Source organism: Octopus sinensis, linkage group LG29 (assembly GCF_006345805.1).
Source record: "Octopus sinensis linkage group LG29, ASM634580v1, whole genome shotgun sequence".
Taxonomy (NCBI): domain Eukaryota; kingdom Metazoa; phylum Mollusca; class Cephalopoda; order Octopoda; family Octopodidae; genus Octopus; species Octopus sinensis.
In genome coordinates this window covers 813,027-827,267 of record NC_043025.1, presented here as the reverse complement: position 1 = coordinate 827,267, position 14,241 = coordinate 813,027, and the positions used below count along the sequence as shown (strand labels likewise).

Genomic DNA, 14,241 nt, shown 5'->3' with positions numbered 1-14,241 from the left:
TGTGACTTTAGAATGAAAGGAAGAAAAAGAAGAAAGATACGAAGAAAAGAAGTAGTAGAAGGAGGAGGAGGAGGAGAGAAGAAGAAGAAGAAGAAGAAGAGATGAGTAGAAGAAGAAAGTAGAAGAAGGAGAATTGGGAGGAGGTGGAGGGGGCGGAAGAGAAGGTGTGGTGGGAGGTTGAGGAGGAGGACCAAGGAAGGATGACTGTGGAGCGGCAGCTGGGGGTAGAAGCAGAAGGAGCAGAAGAGCATGAGAATGAGAATAGAGGAAGATTGGCAGAGAATGGAAAAGAGGGAGACCAGTGACGAAGCAGAAAGTACAGAGAAGAAAGAAAAGAAGAAAAAGAAGAAGAAGAGAAGAAGAAGAGAAGAAGAAAAACAGAAGAAGATACAAATAAGTAGAAAAATAAGAAGAAAAAAGAAGGCAAAGAAGAAGACAAAATGAAGTAGAACACGAAGAAAAGTAACAAGAAGAAGAAGAAGATGAAGTAGAAGAAGAAGAAGAGGAAGAAGAAGAAGAAGACGACGAAGAAGAAGAGGAACATGTAGGAGATGAAGAAGGAAAGAAGAAGACGAAGAAGATGAAGTAGAAGCAAAATAGAAGAGAAAGAAGAAATTGAAGAAAAAAGGAGGATGAGTAGGACGAAGAGGGGAGGTTGCGGAGGAGAATTGCAATAATAATAAGAAGAAGAAAAAGGAGGAGAAGGGGGTGGAGGAGGAGGGCTGAAAAGATAATTACAAGAAGAAGAACAAAACAACAACAACAACAATAACAAAAAATTATCTCGGTGGAAGTGTGGATAAATAACCACACGGCACCACAGAATCAAGAGAACAATGTGTAAGAAAATAGTAGCTAAAACTTATATTAATTGTGCAGATACATACATACATATGAACATACACATATATATTTTCAGGAATAACATTTTTATGCAGACAATTATCAACTGACAGTCATTGACATGTTCAGACTGAATCAAATAAATATAACACGAATATGAGAACTGAATATGATTTACAGTATTAGAGAGTGAGAAAACATGGAAATAAGGGGATATTAAATTTAAAGACATAGTATATTCCTCATGTATAAACGACAACATTGAAAGAACTTACAATTTCTCTAAGTTGTGAAGGCCTCGAAACATCTCTTTTTCAATCCTTGAAATTTTATTGTTGTCAAGATATCTGAAGCAGGAAACAATATTGGTTAGATTGACATAGTGTGAATTGCGATAACATATTCAATATTGTTCTTTATGAAAAGGGACAAAATTATAGGAAAATAATACGAGAAGAAGAGGAGCAGGAAAGAGATTGAGGAGAAGAAGAAGAAGAAGGAGAGGAGAGGAAGGGGAAAAGAAGATGACAAGGAGAAAGAGGAGGGGGAGAAGATGTAGAAGGAGGAGGTAGAGGAGGGGAGGAGAAGAAGTAGGATAACGACGTTGGAGGACAAGGAGATGTAGGAGGGGGAGGAAAATGGGAGGAGGAGGAGCAGTGGGTAGAGTAGAAGAAGAAGTTGTAGAAGATTAAAAAGAGGATGAGGAGGGTGAGGAGACGAAGAAGAAGAGGAAGAAAAGGGAGAAGAAAAAGGAGAAGAAGAAGTGAAAAAAGAAGAAAAAGTGGAAAAGAAGAAGTAGAAGCAGGAAAAAGAAGACGGAGATGAAGAAGGAGGAGGAGGGGAAGGAGAAAGAGAATAACAAAAAAAGAAGAAATAAGAAGAAGAAGGTGGATGAGGTGAAGTAGGAGAAGAAGAAGACGTAAAAGAAGATGAAAAAGAATGAGGATGAGGAGGGGGAGAGGGGGAGGAAGAATTACAAGAAGAAGAGAAGAAGAAGAAGTAGAAGAAGAAAGAGAAGGAGAATAGGAAGAAGAAGTTGAAGAAAAAGAAGGAGAAGAAAAAGAAGACGAAAAAGAAGATGAAGGAAGCGGAGGCAATAGGAGGAGGACGATGAAGGGGAAGAAGAAGAAAAAGTAAAAGAAGGATGTGGAAGAGAAGTAGATGAAAAAGTAGAAAGTTGAAGAAGAAGAATAATAATAAGAAGAAGAATTAGAGAAGAAAAAGAAGGAGGAGGAAGACGAGGAGGAGTAGAAGACAAAGAAGAAGAAGAAGGAGGAGGAGGAGGAGGAGGAAGAGGAGAAGAAGAAGAAAATAAGAAGAAGAGGTAGAAGAAGGAGGAGAAAAAGAAGGAGAAGAAAAAGGAACAGGATGGGAAGGGGGAGGGGAGAGATGAGAATTACAAGAAGAAAAAGGAGCAGGAGGGTAAGAAGGGGAGGAGGAAGAGAAAATGAAGAAGAAAAGGAAGAGAAAAAACTTAGAAGAAGAAAAGTAGGAGGAAGAGGAGAAGTAGAAGAGTAGAAGAAAAGAAGAAGAAGAGGAGAAGATAAAGAAGAAGGAAAAGAAGAAGTGAAGAAAATGAAAAAGGAGGAGGAACAGGAGGAGAGGCGGAGGAAGAAGAAGAAGAAGAAGAAGAAGAAGAAGAGGGAGAGGAAGTAGAAGAAGTCGAGGAAGAAGATGAAGTAGATGAAGAAGAAGAAGAAGAAGAAGAAGAAAAAGAAGAAGAAAAAGAAGAAAATAACACATTGAAAATGATGGTGTTGAAGATGAAACTGAAAATGTTCTCAAAACATCAGGAAAGAGAAGAAAAAGAAGGAGAAGGAGCAGCAGGAGGAGAGGAAGAGGAAGAGGAAGAAGAAGAAGTAGAAGAAGAAGAAGAAGAAGAAGAAGAAGAAGAAGGAGAAGGAGAGGGAGAAGAAGAAGAAGAAGAAGAAGAAGAAGAAGAAGAAGAAGAAGAAGAAGAAGAAGACGAAGAAGAAGACACATTGAAAATCCTGGTGTTTAAGATGAAACTGAAAATGTTCTCAAAACATCAGGAAATAATTCAAGGATAGAATGAAAAATTTTGGGCGAGAAGACATGGCTGAAAAATCAGGGAATATACGGAATCAGAAATCAACATATTCAATTGCACTCATACGCATTCTTATATTCATAGTATCAACGACGGAATGCGGTATGCACACTCACATCACACATATTCCCACTCACCCTTGTGGACATATGGTGAGAGAGATTATTTATTTCATATCGCTTCATTGTCACAAGAATATTAGAAAACACACGCTTACAAGAAATATATCAGCAGTTTCATTGTATCAGGCGAAATATTCCAGCTTACAAGTACAGTAAGTATTTCAGGTTTACAGAAAGAATGTATGTGACTATATTATTCGAATATATATTTTCCGCTTCCACTTCAGTTGCTCTATTACATAAATAAAGTGAAGTGAATGACAAAATTCGAATTTGAATGATAATATCGAAACTCGAAGGAGAATATTGAAATAAGAAATGGAGGAGGATGTAAAATATAAAATAAAGGAATAATATAGTCACATATCACACAGAACTACACTTATATATGAACATACACATATACTTCAGCTAAAAATATTTGATGCAAACATGTGAACTCACAAACGTTACCATTTGTAATACAAATTCATATCAAAATCATTGAAATTTGTGGAACAAAAATGAGTTATTGAGATGCGAATTGAAACAAAGCAACTACAATAAAGGAACATTATATTTTTCCCATTATTTCACTTTCTCCTCCAAATTCTCTCTCTTTCTTTCACATTGTCTCGCTCTCTCCTATTCTCTTTGTATATTCCTAAATCGTGTTCATTCTACAAATTCGAATTGGTTTTGTTTGGTGGAGTCTGAAATATTATACATTTGTGAGCTTATATATCAGCATCAATTATTACTTTCGGAAAATAGTATCAAGAAATTAAACGAACTTACAATTCTTTTAAATTTGAAAGCCCCGTGAATGCTCCTTCTTTGATGGTTGCTATGTTGTTGTAACCAAGATATCTATAGCAGTAAAGAAAGAGTAAAATAGATTATATGGAAAATATTTGTGATACGACATCAAACACTGTGACTTGAGAATGAAAGGAAGAAAAAGAAGAAATATAACGAAGAAGAAGAACAAGAAGAAGAACAAGAAGAACAAGAACAAGAAAAAGTAGACATGGAAAATGAAGGTGTTCAAGATTAAAACCGAAAAAGGATTGAATGACAGAAGAAGTAGAAGAAGAAGAAAGGAGAAGAAGAAGAAGAAGAAGAAGAAGATAAAGAACAAGAAGAGGAAGAAGCAGAAGAAGAAGAAGAGGAGGAAGAAGAAACAGAAGAAGATAAAGAACAAGAGGAGGAAGAAGAAGAAGAAGAAGAAGAAGAGGAGGAAGAAACAGAAGAAGAAATAAAAGGCGTAGAAGATGAAGATTACAAGAAGAAGAAGAAGAAAAAGAAGAAGACGAAGAAGAAGGAGAAGAAGAAGACGAAGAATAATAATAAGAAGAATAATAATAAGAAGAAGACCAAGAGGAGGAAGAAGAAGAAGAAGTCTAAGAAGAAGAAGAAGACGAAGAAGAAGAAGAAGAAGAAGAAGAAGAAGAGAAGAGGAGAAGAATGTCTTAATGTGGCAGCCGTTTCATGTTTATTTCCTACTTGACTTGCACAACCTCGAGTATCCGCTTCGCCTCTCTATGTACCAACACACACATCCACACACATACACGCACATGTATGCATATATAAGCACATACACACATATACACTCAGAAATATACACACATATGTATATCTACCTCTGGGTGCGAGTATGTGTGTGAACCTCGTCCCGGTAGTGGTGTCCTTTTATCTGTCGATACAGTTTATTATCGAATCTAAAGGTGTTGTCTTCTAGTTCCCGGCGTGTGTCTTTGGAAATGCGTTTTGAAGCGTTCGTCCATCCGTCCGCTATGTTTTTCTACCCAGTGATTGATTGCTTCCAGGCCCCAAGTGTGATGTATTAGTGCAAAGCTTAGTCAAATATTTTAAGTATAGTACGTTCTGGGACAGTGGGTGGAATGTGTTTGAGGAAATCCTTATCGTCTCGGGTATAGCTGGCCATTAATGGGCATAACGGTTTGAGGAGTATATCCAAAAGATGGCTCAGTTGTTGTGTTGGGGCTCAAGGTCCAGCAACTGTTGGTCTCAATTTGATGTCAGTAGGTCTTAGTATTTTTATATGCTGATCCTTGCATTTTGGAGCATTCGCAGATCTCGGGTGATCCATAGAAATTACTCTCTTTCATTAGAGAGATGCATAAATAATCTTTCTCTTTATCTGTGAACGAACGTTGGTATTCATTTATCAGACTTTTGAGTGTATTCACTATTACTTTCTCCGCGTGTCTTGGTTCTTCCTTGTAGCAGGATTAGTCTGTTTCCAATATTTTATCTTTATAGTAGTTTTGGTCCGTGACTGCTTTCACCCTTCCCTAATCGGTTTCTTTTAGGATGATTGAATTGTCATTCTTCAGTTTGTAAGCTTCCTTTTCTTCTTCACGAAGGTTCTGTTTGCATTTACGTATATTTTATTATATAAGATATAAAACAGATTTAAGTCACTACGTAAAGTATGAATGAAAAACACACATGCATGTAAAATATGAGAAAAGAATGGATGTTCAAAATATTTGTGATTTGAATTAGATTTACAAAGCATTCGTTGCAACATCAGTTTTCAGTGGAAGATATTTTTATTATCTCAGAAGTCAGCTTTATTTATAAATATCTTGTTTCTGTCCAATGAGCATTCTATTTGTTATTACACTTTGCTGTCAAAAGTAATTTATCTTTGCAAAAGTAAACTCCTCTCCTTTGCATAATTAATGCATAAAAGTTCTTCACAAAAATAAATAAACCCCCAAAACTTCAAGACTGAAATAATAGACTAGGAAGGAAAACATAACAGAAATAGAAAGGGATTTATTAATAGAATTGGTGATGGTAGAGTGGGGAAACCCTGATATAATTTTGAGTTATGTGCTACAAAGGAGAACAACCTTACATGGTGATTTAACTGGTTAAGGGTGTTATTTAAAAAAGGGATGTGGCAACATACATTGCCTTAGTTTTTTCGTCTTTTTTTAGCCCTTTGCTCCTTACTCTTGCTGTATTAAACCTCAGTTTCTTCCCATTATTAGCCATCTATGCTAAATCCTTCATCCCCTAAATAGCATCCCTGTTAATCATTCCTGTAAAGGTTAACCTGCAACAGCTCAAACGGAATATCAATGACTAGCAGTATCGCCCGGCGTTGCTCAGGTTTGTAAGGGAAATAACTATAAAGCATTTTTAGAGAGTTATAGCCAAAAAGTAGCAAAAAAATGGAAAAAAAATGATGGTAAATTTTTTTGAGAGTTAAAAAAGGTGGAGTTGCGTCCCCTAGACGGTCTGTGGTTTGGGTTTCTGATTCTCGACCCCATGTCGAATTTATCGATTTTTTTCAGAAGTGGGGGAACTTTTCAAAATTTTCGCTGCGTTAGTTTTGAATTATGACATTGGGCTATGTGTGTGTCAAGTTTCATCAGAATCGGTTGAAAGCCGTGGTCAGAGTGAGGGTACGAGAAAACAGACACACAGAAAACGCACAGACAAACTGCCGTTTATATAGAGAGAGATATCTGTCTCACAAGTATTGGAGATCTTGCAGGGGTTAAAAAACTTGTCTGATCCTTTCTCCAAAATCGCTAAAATAAAAAGTGTGGAATTTTAACTCAGGTCACAGACAACTGGACAATATACTGCAAGGTGTCTTATTCGAGGTCCTCATAGTTGCATTTGTTCATTGAACAGTTATGGTTCTTTATTGATCTCTGAAATGAATGACCCAAGGTTGACCTTGGCAGGATTTGACGTCAGATTGCCGTGTGTCAGAACGCAATGTATTCTACTAGACGGTCAAATGATTTGTGCCAAACCTCGCTCAAGTTATGAACGATGAAAATATCTAACTTATTAAACAGAACTTCAACTTTACTATTCAACATCTTGAGATATACGAGATTTAGGAATTCCATTATTGACACTTTTCTCTTTATTTTACATTAGGATTTCTCATTTTGTCAAAACCTTCCAAATGTTTTGAGAAATAGATCTGATCGAATGAATTGATCCATTGCATTAATCACCTTAAACTTTCAGTTTTAATCAAATATTCTAATGAATATTTGATTAAAACTGAAAGTTTAAGGTGATTAATGCAATGATGCAAGCCAATTAACTGGAAATAATCACCTGGAAGAGCAATGTGTTGCAACAGAGTATTTGTTATGATTGCATGTATCAAATAATTACTCTTTTTTATTCTATTCCATTTCTTCAGACGTTAAATTTTAATAATTTACTTAAAAATTACGTACGTTTTCAGATGAACGGAGATACATCAATCAGCCGAAACTTCAATTAAGCTTGCATAATTTTGTAATAAGGTTTATTGTGTTCATAATTTGTTAAAACAACACTATTTTGATTTCTTCACTTAGGTATTTTAAGAATTTGGCAATTAAAGCGGATCTCGTCATTATCTGCTGTTTAATCCATCTGTTTCATTTTTAATTATAAAAATAATAATTTCTTCTATAGGAACAAACCTGAAATTTTGGGAAAGGGACAAGTCCTTTACATTGATCTCAGAGATAAATTGCTATTTATTTTACCGACTCCAAAAGAATGAAAAACAAAGTCAACCTCGACAGAATTTAAAATCGAAACGTAAAGACGAACGAAATACCGCTCAACATTTTGTCTGGCGTGCACAACGATTCTGATAGCTCGCTGCATATTCTATTATAAAATTAACACAAACAATAATTAACAATTATTCTGTGACACGATCAACTGATATTATATCATATTACTGTAATAATAAGCAACAATTCAACTAATTAATGATATAATATAACTATGTGGAATACACGTTTTCTTAGCACTAAAGTTTTTATACTGTCCGTTCATTGAATATACCGTAAGATTTGATAAGTTCAGACAAATGAAATCAAAGTCAGATACTAGTCATATCCAATCTCTGTGTATGCGATGTTATATATTATAAATTCAATATGGTAAGAAACAGTTTATTTGACTTCACAGCAGGTAACATATCAATTTGTTTTACTCTAACATAAGATTGTGCTTAAAGCTGTGAGATGAACAGCATAAGCGATTAGCTGAGAACATATCAATGAGAATTTAAAATATTGGATGTGGAAAATACGTAGAAAGTGTCAAATACTTACAAATATTCAACATTCGTCGGAATTGGCTGTGGAATTGATAGTAAATTGCGATTTATACAATTTATTATCGTTGTAAATGAATTGCAATAACATGTGTTGCATATATCTGAATCAGCTTGAGTCTCCAAAAACAATATCGTACACAGTATAAACACAAGAGACCGTCTATATGATACTACGTGGTGAAACATATTGCCAGGCGTAGATTTATCTGTAAAAGAAGAAAATAGGAAATGTCAGAGATTTCAATGTTATTAACTTCAAATTGCAGATTCTCTGAAGGAACTAAAATTCACCCCTGTTCCACATGACAAATATATTTTTGTTTTCGTGATTGGATATTTAAAGCTAAAAAATTAAATTTCGATAAATTAGTGTGAAGAAATTTATAAAAATATTATAGCTTTAACGCGTAATAATATCAAAGAAAACACCAAACACACACACACAAACACAAACGCACTCCTACACACATCTGTAACCATACTCGGAGGGGGGTCTAATATATATATATACAAAACTAGCGAACCATGAGTTTCGTAGACCCTAAATACGCAGTGGTTGTAAACCCGGTTGGGTCGTTAAATCCGATGGGACCCCACAAGCAACTGTATTGTATCAAAGGATTTTTCCTGTACCCCAGTTTTAGAAGCGTTCATACAAAGTTTTTCCTTAAATAAACTATCATGATTTCATTTTACTTACTTTTTTTTTACTGAAAACAAGAATAAAGCATGCACGTAAATCTATATATATAAAACTAACTTGTGTGTCTATCTGTGTATCTGTGTGTGTGTCTGTGTCTTTTACTTCCCGGCACATCTCCTCCTAGCCAACAAATCGTAGAACCACCAAACATGGGTCACTTAAAGTTTAGGCGAATGAAAATTGAACTGCGCTATTTCCGTTCCGAAATTCATCTCGCAAGTGCAAAAATCGATAATGTGTTTGTTTAGGCCTTCTCCCATGCATTGAATAGTGAACTTTACTCAGTCGGCTGTTTGACGTGAACTGTGTTCACCACGCGTGCAAGCATGCGTAAATTGCATGAAAAATAAAAAAGCAAGACGAATCGCCGTAAACATTGTAGAAATTCGGCAAAGAAATGAATTTTCGGGATGTAGCCTGGAGGGTTTTTTCGTATTAATCGTTTGGACTTTGTGAACTCATACCAATTGTTTTCATACCATTTTTAACGCTTTGAATTAAATGTGACCATTTTGCGTTGAGTCTGCAGTTTGAATCACTAACCAAATTTTAGCAGGTTGGATTTTTGATCATCACGATACATCGCCAGCGACTCCCTGAAACTCTCCTCTGATATCCTCGTTGAGAAATACTGATCTAAAAGAATAATTCAACAATGCAATTTTCTGTATGTTATATGTGTTTGTAAATCCTGGTGTTTTTGTTATGTATTTGTCTGAATAATTTTCTATCATGCCTAATGCACTTACTATGATAGGAATTGTTTCTGTTTTTAGATTCCTCGTTCGAGTTACCTCTATCTCCAGGTCTTTGTATTTTGAAAGTTTCTCCATTTCTTTATTGTTATTATTATTATTTGTGTCGGTTTTGGAGACTAGTTGTTCGGAGCTCTAAGTTTTCTTTAGAATTTGTTGTTACAATGTTGTTTTCAAAATTTTATTGACCACAGAACCCATCTCGCTGTAAGCGGGGCTAGCTGCGGTGGCCAGAATTCGCCCCTTAAAGGCGAATTTTGAGTTTTAAAAACTACAAATTTATATTTTAAAAAGAAAAAGTTCAGTCTGGCTTCCCAAATCGAGGCAAGTAAAGGTTCTTACATCATCCGTTTTGACATTTTGTCACCTCCGCTTGTTAATATTTTTGAGAAACAAAGCAAAGACAGCAGCAGCAGCAGCAGTAGCAGCAACAACAACAACAGCATCACAACCATCAGCACCAACAAAAACATAACAGAAAAATGAAGAGAAGGCAAGGAATCAATCTACTTTGACCCTAAAAAAGAAGACACACCACCAGAAATAGACGGCTGATTCTTGCTGGTAGATGTCCTCTTGGACATATAGGTCAAAACGAGCATCTTACAGATGCGGAAACTTTACAAACAAAACTATTCGGGTCAAGGCCTAAAATTGTCGGTGAAAATGGACAGCCAAAGTCTGGACACAATTCCAGATATCATAAATTCACACGGTGGCACCAACCTCCACGTGGCCTTTGAAAGCTGATGGTTTCGGTATCATCTGTGTGGGAACACAAATCATCTAAAATTCTTCTATTGCCCACAACAAATTAGAGAAAGGAGCCTCTCAATTTTGCCAACATCATCAACACCACCACCACAGCAACAATAACAACAATAGCAACAGCACCAACAGAGGCAGGTGACCATCGCGGCTACAAAATCAAGAGTAACAGTAGCAGCAACACTAATCGCAGCAGCACGGACAGCAGCAAAAACAACAGCATCAACCCCGGTCCCCGCCACCAAAAAAGCAACAACGTTATGAATAGGACAACGCCAAAAAGCTCTACAAGATTTGCCCCTCCCCTGTTCGGAGCACTCAGACATACCTTGCGCGGATAGGGACGACGAAAGACAAAAATGGCAAGTAGTCGCCTGAACACACAAAAGAAAAAGAAACAGAACCCAAAACACACAGACAATACAGACATAGACTTGCCCAAATTCATCAATAAATTAACATTGATATTTTTTCACCGTTGTTGCAATCATCTGAAATGGAACTGTCAAAGCGCGATCTTCGAAAAAATTTTGTTGATAAAAGGCAAGTCATAAAAAGGGCTATTTCTAGTTACAAAAAAAGCACTTCTGGTTTTGTTCAAATACTTGGAACCAACAATGAAGCTAAATAATGTAGTTAGACTATTGCTTAATGTATAGTTGAGAAAGGTAAACCTTTTACAGCCGGAGAATTTATCAAAAAAGATTTTCTGAGAAGTGCAAAACTTTTGTTCAGTGTTTAAGCAAACGCTGAAAAAATACTGTCTCGAATTCAAGAAATACCAACTTCTGCATGATCAGTTGAGAGACGTGTAACTGATATAGCTGAAAACATAATTATAACACAGAAAGTTAGATTACAAAAAGCTGCTGCATTCAGTGACCCCTATCGATGAAAGTACTCAAGTGAATGACATGGCGCACTTAGCAATTGTTGCAAGATACTGGGACAATGATCGTATTTACGAAGAATCATGTTGTTTGATTATTCCTCTTACCAATACATCTACAGGACAGGACATTCTGACTGCATTTCTAAATTATTTCGAAAATCAAGCCATTAATACAAATAAAATATTTTGTATTACTACTGGTGGTGCACGTGCAGTGGGTGGAAAGGAAAAAAAGATTTATTAAGCGTCTTGAAAATCACATTTCACGCAGTGTAATGTGTTTTAATTGCATTGTACATCAGGAAAATTTAGTTGCAAAACTTTCGTCACAAAGCTTGAGTTCTGTCGTGGAAACTGTTGTTAAAATATTTAACTTCATGGTTTCTTGCTCTTCACTGACGCACAGACAATTTAAGTCTCTTCTGCAGGAACTGGACAGCGAATATGCAGACTTCCCACTTCACAGTAAAGTCCTGCAGCGTAGACTCGGTTAAAATTTCTCTCTCCCATTTATTATATATACGTGCATTCGAGAGTAGCACGGAACAGCTAGCCTTTTGCCGCTATTTGGATCCCGTTCTGTCCACTACTCTGATTAGTTGGTATTGGCGCAATTTGTCGCGCCAAACTGCCGCGTATAACCAGTCGGAGTCAGCCTGTTCTCTACCCCGTTTTGGCCTACTTCTCCTTATAAACGCTCCCCCTTTTCTCCTTTCGTCTTTTGGTTCCAGACCTTTTAAGGACTAGCCTCTGACCACAAAGACACAGCCAGTTCCAGAGACTTACCAACTTTGTCCAACAGCATTCCAACAACCTCCATCTTCGTCGCTATCACCATGTCCTTAACGTCTTCAACATCATCTCTCTACGTACACAGCTCTGCAAGCGATGCACCCAGGTTCCAACACTTCACTGTTCATGAATTACTTCATCATGGGTCAACAACAAATATACAACCAGTATGAATTCCTGTACAAGTTACCCAGGCAGCAGCATCACAGCCACGACATCACGTTCAACATATACCTGTAATTGTCTCCTACATCTATGAACCCATACGCATACATTCTGTTCTCATGACGGCATGTCTATCGTTCAGTATACATGATGCACACACAGACACATCTGTTAACATATCAATAAATCTTCTTTTAATCATTCTACGCGGTTGTCTCCTTTATCGATCTGGCAAATAGATGGTACTATCAATTTTCTCTTTATTGTAAGGGCTGTGTGATGTGGTACTAAAGAGCCATTCTTGTCAACTCGCATCGCACGGTCCTTACAGTCCGTTGGCTTTGTCGGGGTAATGTTTTGAACAGATTTGTATCATGCTTAGAAGAATATTTCTTGAAAGGAAACAGTTGCCAGAATTGAACAACGAAGACGGTTTATTTAAACTGATGCTTCTAACTGACAGTCACTTGAATGATTAAAATTTGCATTTACAAGAGAGAGGTCAAACAGTACTTGATGTTTTTGAATATTGGAAAGGATTTTGTTAAAATCAGATTTTTTTTACGTGATAAACTTAGCAATACATAAAAATACTTTCCAAATGTAAAAGCTTATTTAAATCGATTTAATATTTAATAAAAACGAACTTCAAAAATATATTGCAACGTTGAAAGAAGAATTTTCCAAGTGATATAAATATTTCGAAACAGATGCTCCTATATTTTCATTTCTCATCAAACCCGACTTTGAGGGATTTGAAAACGAACTCATTTAATCTCTCACATTTTGGCTAAAAAACAAATATACAGGATAGTTTTGAAGTGGAAATGATTGAATTAACCACTTCAGAATTATGGGGGAAAAATTTATGGAATTACGAAAATCTCTTGAAAGAAGCAGCTTACAGAATTCAGTTGCCATCTTCAATCGCTGGGAGACGTTGCCTGAAAGATTCAATTCTTTGAAGAAAATCGCCTCAGCTCGGCTTTCACCCTTTAGCTCAACATATACAGGATTACCCCAAATCAACAGAACCTATAAAATTTCGGTTTCCGTCTACCAAATCCACTCACAAAGATTTGATCATCCCGAGACTATAGTAGAAAACAATTTCCCAAAATGCCATGCAGTGGAAACTGAATCTGGATCTACGTGCTTGCGGAGCAAGTTTCTTACCACACAGCCACGCCTATGCATGTGTGTTTATGTATAAGTCTATATATACGATGGACAGGACAAACAAATATTTAAATAATATTTCTGAGGTGCGTGTAACAAAGTTATTCTATTACGTTGCATAGTTATAGAAAGATAGAGAGAGAGGGAAAAATAAATCATATATACGCGTGTGTGTATAAATGTTAAATCTTAAAAGAAAGGTAACAAAAATTGATTTCACTATTTGCGTTCTGAGTTCCTTTCCTGTCGAACTCCCCTTTGCCTTTCATTACTTAGAGGTACTGAAGTCCAATTAGTCGACAGTCCACCTCCCCCACAAATACACAACCACTGGCCATGTACCTAATCCAGAAACCACTTAGTAGGTGGCAATCTAGGATTTTAGGACAAAGAATTGCTGCGCGGTGTCATATGTAATCATGTATGATTATACAAAGATGCATGAGGATATATATACATACACAAACGCGCACAAATATATGTGTGTGTATGAGTGTGTGTGTGCACATGAGTGTGTGTATCTATGTACATTTGTATATATATATATGTATATATATGTATATTTGTATATATATACATATATATATATATATATATATATATATATATATATATATATATATATGTATGTATGTATATATGTATGTACAAGCGACCGTGTGTCTACATGCGTGTGTGAATACATGCACATATGTACGAAGCGAAACATTCACACACACACGTATATATATAGGTATATAAATACATAGATATATATTTTATACGCATTTAGATGTATACACACGCATATATGTGTATTTTGTTTCTTTAATTCTTTTAATTGTTGAAGTCATTTGCCTGCGCC

The 14,241-nt window shown here is 36.1% G+C and overlaps 1 protein-coding gene across 2 annotated transcripts in view; it reads right to left on the bottom strand.

The window, feature by feature from the left end:
- The window catches only part of LOC115225961, a 234,338-nt gene that overhangs the window by 207,517 nt on the left and 12,580 nt on the right, over positions 1–14,241 (bottom strand). For both annotated transcript variants that reach the window (XM_036514909.1, XM_036514910.1), the window contains exons 2-4: positions 8,139–8,349; positions 3,814–3,885; positions 1,119–1,190 (exon numbers count right to left, since the gene is read on the bottom strand). In XM_036514909.1, the coding sequence (XP_036370802.1) occupies positions 1,119–1,190; positions 3,814–3,885; positions 8,139–8,329 (335 nt within the window). In that variant the 5' untranslated portion in view covers positions 8,330–8,349. The remainder of the gene's footprint in view (positions 1–1,118; positions 1,191–3,813; positions 3,886–8,138; positions 8,350–14,241) is intronic.